Source organism: Macaca mulatta, chromosome 10, assembly GCF_049350105.2.
Source record: "Macaca mulatta isolate MMU2019108-1 chromosome 10, T2T-MMU8v2.0, whole genome shotgun sequence".
Taxonomy (NCBI): domain Eukaryota; kingdom Metazoa; phylum Chordata; class Mammalia; order Primates; family Cercopithecidae; genus Macaca; species Macaca mulatta.
The window spans coordinates 84,104,626-84,113,357 of NC_133415.1; the positions used below are offsets into that span (position 1 = coordinate 84,104,626).

Consider the following 8,732-nt stretch of genomic DNA (forward strand, 5'->3'; position numbering starts at 1 on the left):
CATCATTCTGAAAGGGAGGAGGAACTAGAAAAACACTTAGTTCCAGTGTGTCATGATAAACAAATAGAGGAAAAGAAAACAACAGCTGTGGGAATGTAGGGAAGGGGGATAAACTATGAAGGAGAGGGACAGGAAAGGCTTCTTGGAGAAGGGATCTGTTCTCTGCCCAGTGCAAGAGCCTTGTGGAGGACTTGTACCTCCTCTGCTAGTGCCTTTCACCATCCCCAAGGATATCTAGAGCAGGACCCTGAACACGGGATGATCAGTTTATACTGCTGAGTGGCAGGCTGATGTTCTGGGTGGTGTAACATTCTGCCCTTCTCTAACTTATTGTCTGTGATTCAGCCTTACCTAGGTCAATAAAATGCTGAGTGCACACCCAGCTTCCCCAGCACATTCAGAATGCTGCCAGATCATTTCTCACCCCTCTCAGTAGACATTAAACTCTTTGTCCTGACCTTAGATGTCCTTGTGGTCCTGGCTCAGACTGCCCCAGGTAAACAGAACCATGGAGAGGAGGGAAAAGGGAGTGAGGATGGGATCCTAACCACAGAATCATTGGAAAACATGTGTGGAAGCGAGGAGAGCCCATGGGGATGGCGAAGATCTGATGAAGGGCTTATAATGAATTTTCTCCCATAAGAAGGGCAGCCTGTCAGCCCTGCTCATGATGGTGCTTCTCATTAGGGAACCTGGAGAATATCTGCAGAGGCCAAGGTGTTTTATATGATGCCCCTTCCATATGCAGAAGCAACCCCAACATCTCTAGTATCCTGAATGCCTCTGGCCCATATGTCAACAGTCTCATCCTGTGAGTCTCTCACTTCAACCCCACTTTCAGTTGATACTACCTCTTGTAATAATCAGTCTCATTACTTCACTTCTCCACTGTTGTTGGGCTTTGAGTGCTCCTTTAAAGCAGGCAGAGGAGGCAACTTGCTCTTGTCTTGGGATATATGGTGAAAAAGTTGTTAAGTTGATGTTGGATATCTACAGGTTTATAAAAATAGGTTCACCGTGTGGAGCTGGGGTTAGAGCAGATTTTGGCTTTCAAGTTGAACATGCTCAAAGCTCTCTAACAGTATAAACAGGCATCTTGGCCAGGTGGTGAATAACTTTCTAATGGAAATGTTTTCCCCGTAGGCTTCCCAGGGGCTCTAAAGTTGATGATTTTTAATTCTGTGATTTCCTTTGGGTCATTGCTGTTGGAAGTCACATCCTTTCTCGGAGCAGCTATTCAAGCTGAAAGCCTTTGCCAATCACTCAGTTGTTCTAGAAGCAAAAGAAGGTTATTCTGGGCTAACCCTGAGTTGGTTTGAGCATGCCTTATATTCCAGTGAGGGCAAGTAGAATAGAGGGAGTTGCAGATGCAAGAGACATTTTGGAGAAAGAATCTACATATTGACTTATGAAATACTGGAAGAGAAAAGTGAGAGTCAATGTGACTGATTTTTTTCTGTCTGAACCTTCTGGTAAAAGAGAGAGAATTAGGAATTATCTCCCAGAAGAAGAGTTTGGGGAAAAGACAAGTGGAAAGAATCTGTAGTTTAGACTAAGATATAATGATCTCTCAACTGAATCCAATGTGCTGGGAAAGCTGGGTTTGCAGTCTGCCCTGACTTAGAGTCACAGAAAATAAATCAGAGAAGGGCACAGTGTTAAACCCTCCCTGCACCCGCCTCCCCCTCCCCCAACACACACACACAACATCAGCCACAGCTCAGAATGTAAATTGATCATCCATTGTTCAGGGTCTTGCTTTAAACAACCCCTGGGGCAAGCACCCCTAGAACAAACAATGCCTGGCACATAGTAGATGCTCAACAAATTGTGGTTAGATAAATAAAGAATGGAGAGAGAAAAAACAGATAATTGAAGGCTTAGTCCCACTCCCTAGCAAGCAGCTAGATTTAGAGAGGAAGTAGAACCAGATTTAGTGAGACCGTGAAAAATGACAGAGATGAAAGTATCATAAGCATAGGAATAAAATTCAATTAGAGCTGGTTAGAGGAAGGAAGATAACTACTCCTATCTACTGCATGTCAAGACCAGCAGTAGTCATTAAACATGTACAAATTTATAACATTCCCATGAATGTCATTAGGTGTCAAAATCAATGTTTCACTCTAACCATTATTACTATTACCAACATCCTTAGTTTAATAGTATTTACTTTTTAAATGTATTTGTATATTCATGTATTTGCTTATTTTGATAGATGGATGGATCAGAAGGTGCTGTTACGGAATTGGCAGATGCAGGAAATCATGCAAAGAAATTGAGAGGAAGAAAGAAAAATGTGGGGGAAAATATATTTGCTGTGTCCCTAAAGAAAAGGATAAAGTATCACACATTCATGACCAAAAAGAGACAAGCGAGCTATATATCTAGTTGCGACTTCTGAATTCAGATTTTTAATAGTCATTATAATGAGTCAGTGAAATGGCTAGTGGGGGCACCTGCATTGTCCTAGATCTCTGTTAAGTCTTCACAGGTCCCATTAGAAAAACACACTCATTCCTGCTATCAATATCTCTCTCTAGAAAAACACACTCATTCCTGCTATCAATATCTCTCTCTAGTCTACTGTAGCCCAACAACGCTCTAAGCCATCGCTGGATATGACTGATAATAGTGGTTTTCACGGTAAGAAAATTTTACAGGATCTAGATCTTGAATTCCCGAACCTCTGCCCGGGTCCCTGAATGTAGAAGTTTACCAGGTTAACGTAAACTGGACCTTAGCTACAGATTCTTATCTGATGTCTCACCCTGGAGAGTCGCAATAAAACAGTGTAATCCAGAAATTGTCCTTTTCTGTCTTAAGTTCAAAATTTAGCTCAAGGCTCTGCCGTATGGTCTTACTCTTGGAACTTATCCCTTACCCCAAGTTCCTAAGCACCTTTGGCTGTCCAAAGATTGTCATGCCCTCTGACCAGGAGGCAACTACTCCTGCCCCCAAGCAAATGGAAGTGGAAAATAAAAGGCGCAACATTCAGTGAGAACTTATTATGTGCAAGGTCTTGTCCTAAGCACTTTACTTCATTTTGTCCCAACAACAGCTCCAGGAGACAGGAACTAGTGTGCTCCTTTGCCAGAAGAGGAAACTAAGTCACAGTGAGTTTAAGTGACTTGCCCTAAATGGCATAGCTAGTTCAGTAACAGGACTTTGAACCTGCAATGCCTGGGTTCAGGCACTGTGCTTTCTTCAAGTGGAACGAGATTGCTGCGTTACGAAAAGTTTCACTTTACTCTTCCCACACAGAACCGACCTCTTTAATAGGGAAGATGTGGTGAAGAAAGAGCTTTGTGTGCCCTCTTGTGGCCAAAATGTGTAATGAACCCAGTCCTAGCAGGTTCATCCAGGTTCAAATAAAGGTTATCCTGGGTTGCACTTGAGGGAGAAATGGCTCTGGCTTTGCAGAGTTGCAGCCAATCATATCTGAAGTTGAAAAGTATCCCTACCTTCTGTTGACACAATTATCTGGAGGATACAGTCCAAAGGCAAGGTACAGCAATCATCACAATAATGGCAGCCCAGTTCTCAAAGTACTTCCTGTCAGTTCTCTCATTTCCCCCGACTAGAATACTATGAGGCATCTTCAAAATGGAAGCATTGGTCCGGACTATAAACTCCGTATACCTTTCAACCTTTAAGGCCTTCCTCATTCTTTACATTATGGTGAGAATTATGCACTCTCTACCTATGATTGCAGAAGACGCCACCTTAGAGAGCAAAGGCATGGAGGTTGAAGAGAGAGACTGAGAAATAGGAAATGTATACCTCAATCTGGGCACTCAAACCATAAAATACACCTTCTGTTCCTCCTTGCTTCCCCATACACATATATCATGTTAGCCACAGAGACTTTCCAAGTCTGCTTCCATAGCACCTGCTCTTCATCTCTGCCTCTAGTCTTCCAGTTCAGCCATCATCTTTCCTTGTCCATTGCTATGGAATGAATTTTGTGCCCCACTCCCTAAAAATTGTGTGTTGTGTGTCAGAACCTCCAGTGCCTCAAAATGTGACTGCATTTGGAGACAGAGTCTTGAAAGGTGATTAAGTTTAAATGAAGTTGTTAGGACAGATACAAATTCAATCGGACTACTGTTCTTAAAAGAAGAGATTAGGACAAAAATTATTCTGCAAATAATTATGACCCAGAACAAGAAGACCACGTTAAGCTCCAGGGAGATCATGACCATCTATAAGTCAAAGAGAGAAGACTCAGAAGAAACCAACCCTACTGACACCTTGGTCTCAGATTTTTAGCTTCCTGAATTGTGAGAAAATAAATTTGTATTGTTTAAGTCACCTGATCTGTGATACTTTGTTGTGACAGCCCTGGCACACTGATACAGATGTACTGTAACATCAGCATCCTAGTCATCTCTTTTTCTCTCATTAGGACTTCGACTCACTCCAGGCTTTTCATACAGTTGCCAGAAGAACATCTCTACAATCCAAATATGAACTTTTTTCTTTCCAAATTTTCCAAAAGCTGCATAACCCTTTCAGAAATCAATTCTCAATTCCCTTTATGATAATCCCTGCGTGTCTCAGTAGTTTTATATCTAGTTCCTCCTCCCTTTCAATTCCCACCATGGACCTCCCAAACAACCTTATTCCTGGAAATTAATTAATCTAATTTCTTGCCCTTCTTTTTATAGACTGCCACTTCTGCCTGAAAGGTTCTTATTGCAAACCAGATTATTCCATCCCCCTCTGAAAAGAGGTTAAGTAGGGAAGAAAAGTCATCCTAAGAATATTTATTAATTTAAAAACTCATTGGTGAAATAAGTCACTCAAACATCTCAATTTCTTAGAACCTGTGCCTCTCCCAAACCCAGCAGGTGAATGTCTTCCATGGACTAATCGTGAAAACGCAAAAATGCATGGCAAATTGTTGTAGAGTGACATTTACACCTTCTTGAATATGCAGGATTTTCTCTAGATAATGATAGTCATGTTATAAAATTACACTGTTAATATGCAAAGCCACTAATAAATGAGGATCAGTAAGAATTACATTAACGAAAATTAAAGAGAAAATTGACAAGAATGATGATATAAGAAGTAACTTTTTAAAACACTGCTTAACTAACAAAGCATAAGGAAAAGTCCAGAGAAAAACTGATTGGAACCTAAAATATTTTTGCAAATAACTCTGATTGTGCTACATTTTTAAAAAGGCAAACCTACAGTATTTTTTTATTTTCATGCTTTTAACTAGAATTATTTTCATTTTGGTCAAAAAACTCCATTTGTAAAGAACATTGTAAGTGATAACTATCTGGTAAATCTAAATGAATATTGACCATAAAAACCAATTATAATAATGTCTTAGGGCATTATAATATTTATAGAATTAATATGCATAACAATAATAGCATAAAAGGTTGAACAGAGGTTAATGGACAGCTAATATTTTGTTGATTTCCAGACACATTGTATAAAATATTATAGAACTTCAAATGATATTATCTTCATCCAGAGAGGGTTCACCCTTTCCCTTGGTAGGCTGATAGAGTAGAATTTAGTTGCTACAATTCAATCATAAAGGAAACTGATTCAAAGTTAGCTTGTAGTTGGGATAAGGCATTGTCTACCTCTTGATCTTTTGTCTGTGTAGCCATGCCTTCTACATATAGAGCCAGCTTATACTCATTTAGGAAGCATTAACTCTCTCGCATTGAATATCTTATAAAACTCATACTTATCCAATAAGTTTTTAGATGCAATATGTGGTTGTACTTAAGAGCCTATTCTTTGGAGCCAGAAACTTTTTTATTATTATTATACTTTAACTTCTAGGGTACATGTGCACAATGTGCAGGTTTGTTACATATGTATGCACGTGCCATGTTGGTGTGCTGCACCCATTAACTTGTCATTTACATTAGTTATTTCTCCTAATGCTATCCCTCCCCGCTCCCCGACCCCATGACAGGCCCCAGTGTGTGATGTTCCCTACCCTGTGTCCAAGTGTTCTCATTGTTCAATTCCCACCTATGAGTGAGAACATGTGGTGTTTGGTTTTCTGTCCTTGCGATAGTTTGCTCAGAATGATGGTTTCCAGCTGCATCCATGTCCCTACAAAGGACATGAGCCCGTCCTTTTTATGGCTGCATAGCAGTCCATGGTATATATGTGCCACATTTTCTTAATCCAGTCTATCATTGATGGACATTTGGGTTGGTTCCAAGTCTTTGCTATTGTGAATAGTGCCGCAATAAACATATGTGTGCATGTGTCTTTATAGTAGCATGATTTATAATCCTTTAGGTATATACCCAATAATGGGATCGCTGGGTCAAATGGTATTTCGAGTTTTAGAACTTTGAGGAATCGCCACACTGTCTTCTACAATGGTTGAACTAGTTTACACTCCCACCAACTGTGTAAAAGTGTTCATATTTCTCCACATCCTCTCCAGCACCTGTTGTTTCCTGAGTTTTTAATGATCGCCATTCTAACGGGTGTGAAATGGTATCTCATTGTGGTTTTGATTTGCATTTCTCTGATGACCAATGATGATGAGCATTTCTTCATGTGTCTGTTAGCTGCATAAATGTCTTCTTTTGAGAAGTGTCTGTTCGTATCCTTCACCCACTTCTTGATGGGGTTGTTTGATTTTTTTCTTGTAAATTTGTTTAAGTTCTTTGTAGATTCTGGATATTAGCCCTTTGTCAGATGGGTAGATTGCAAAAATATTCTCCCATTCTGTAAGTTTCCTGTTCACTCTGATGGTAGTTTCTTTTGCTGTGCAGAAGCTCTTTAGTTTAATTAGATCCCATTTGTCTATTTTAGTTTTTGCTGCCATTGCTTTTGGTGTTTTAGTCATGAAGTCCTTGCCCATGCCTATGTCCTGAATGGTATTGCCTAGGTTTTCTTCTGCGATTTTTTTATAGTTTTGGGTCTAACATTTAAGTCTTTAATCCATCTTGAATTAATTTTTGTATAAGGTGTAAGGATGGGATCCAGTTTCAGCTATCTACATATGGTTAGCCAGTTTTCCCAGCACCATTTATTAAATAGGGAATCCTTTCCCCATTTCTTGTTTTTGTCAGGTTTGTCAAAGATCAGATGGTTGTAGATGTGTGGTATTATTTATGAGGGCTCTGTTCTGTTCCATTAGTCTATATCTCTGTTTTGGTACCAGTACTGTGCTGTTTTGGTTACTGTAGCCTTGTAGTATAGTTTGAAGCCAGGTAGCGTGATGCCTCCAGCTTTGTTCTTTTGGCTTAGGATTGTCTTGGCAATGAGGGCTCTTTTTTGGTTCCATATGAACTTTAAAGTAGTTTTTTCCAATTCTGTGAAGAAAGTCATTGGTAGCTTGATGGAGATGGCATTGAATCTATAAATTACCTTGGACAGTATGGCCACTTTCACAATATTGATTCTTCCTATCCATGAGCATGGAATGTTCTTCCATTTGTTTGTGTCCTCTTTTATTTCATTGTGGTTTGTAGTTCTCCTTGAAGCTGTGGTTTGTAGTTCTCCTTGAAGAGGTCCTTTGCATCCCTTGTAAGTTGGATTCCTAGGTATTTTATTCTATTTGAAGCAATTGTAAATGGGAGTTCACTCATGATTTGGCTCTCTGTTTGTCTGTTATTGGTGTATAGGAATGCTTGTGATTTTTGCACATTGATTTTGTATCCTGAGACTTTGCTGAAGTTGCTTATCAGCTTAAGGAGATTTGGGGCTGCGACGATGGAGTTTTCTAAATATACAATTATGTCATCAGCAAACAGGGACAATTTGACTTCCTGTTTTCCTAACTGAATGCCCTATATTTCTTTCTCCTGCCTGATTGCCCTGGCCAGAACTTCCAACACTATGTTGAATAGGAGTGGTGAGAGACGGCATCCCTGTCTTGTGCCAGTTTTCAAAAGGAGTGCTTCCAGTTTTGCCCGTTCGGTATGATATTGGCTATGGGTTTGTCATAAATAGCTTTTATTATTTTGAGATACGTCCCATCAATACCTAGTTTATTGAGAGTGTTTAGCATGAAAGGCTGTTGAATTTTGTCAAAGGCTTTTTCTGCATCTATTGAGATAATCATGTGGTTTTTGTCTTTGGTTCTGTTTATATTAGGGATTACGTTTATTGATTTGCATATGTTGAACCAGCCTTGCATCCCAGAGATGAAGCCAACTTGATCGTGGTGGATAAGCTTTTTGATGTGCTGCTGGATTCTGTTTGCCAGTATTTCATTGAGGATTTTTGCATCAATGTTCATCAGGGATATTGGTCTAAAATTCTCTTTTTTGTTGTGTTTCTGCCAAGCTTTGGTATCAGGATGATGCTAGCCTCATAAAATGAGTTAGGGAGGATTTCTTCTTTTTCTATTAATTGGAATAGTTTCCGAAGGAATAGTACCAGCTCCTCTTTGTACCTCTGGTAGAATTTGGCTGTGAATCTGTCTGGTCCTGGATTTTTTTTGGTTGGTAGGCTATTAATTATTGCCTGAATTTCAGAGCCTGTTATTGGTCTATTCAGGGATTCAACTTCTTCCTGGTTTAGTCTTGGGAGGGTGTATGTGTCCAGGGATTTATCCATTTCTTCTAGATTTTCTACTTTATTTGCGTAGAGGTATTTATGGTATTCTCTGATGGTAGTTTGTATTTCTGTGGGATCAGTGGTGATATATATGATTTATCATTTTTTATTGCATCCATTTGATTCTTCTCTCTTTTCTTCTTTATTAGTCTTGCTAGTGGTCTATTTTG

At 39.5% G+C, this 8,732-nt stretch overlaps 1 protein-coding gene across 1 annotated transcript; it reads left to right on the top strand.

The window, feature by feature from the left end:
* Positions 1–402: 402 nt before the first annotated feature.
* DEFB115 (defensin beta 115) lies at positions 403–2,391 on the top strand. The gene is given in 2 exon segments (NM_001193391.1): positions 403–496; positions 2,219–2,391. Coding segments are annotated over 2 exon segments (267 nt in total).
* The last annotated feature ends 6,341 nt before the right edge of the window (positions 2,392–8,732 follow it).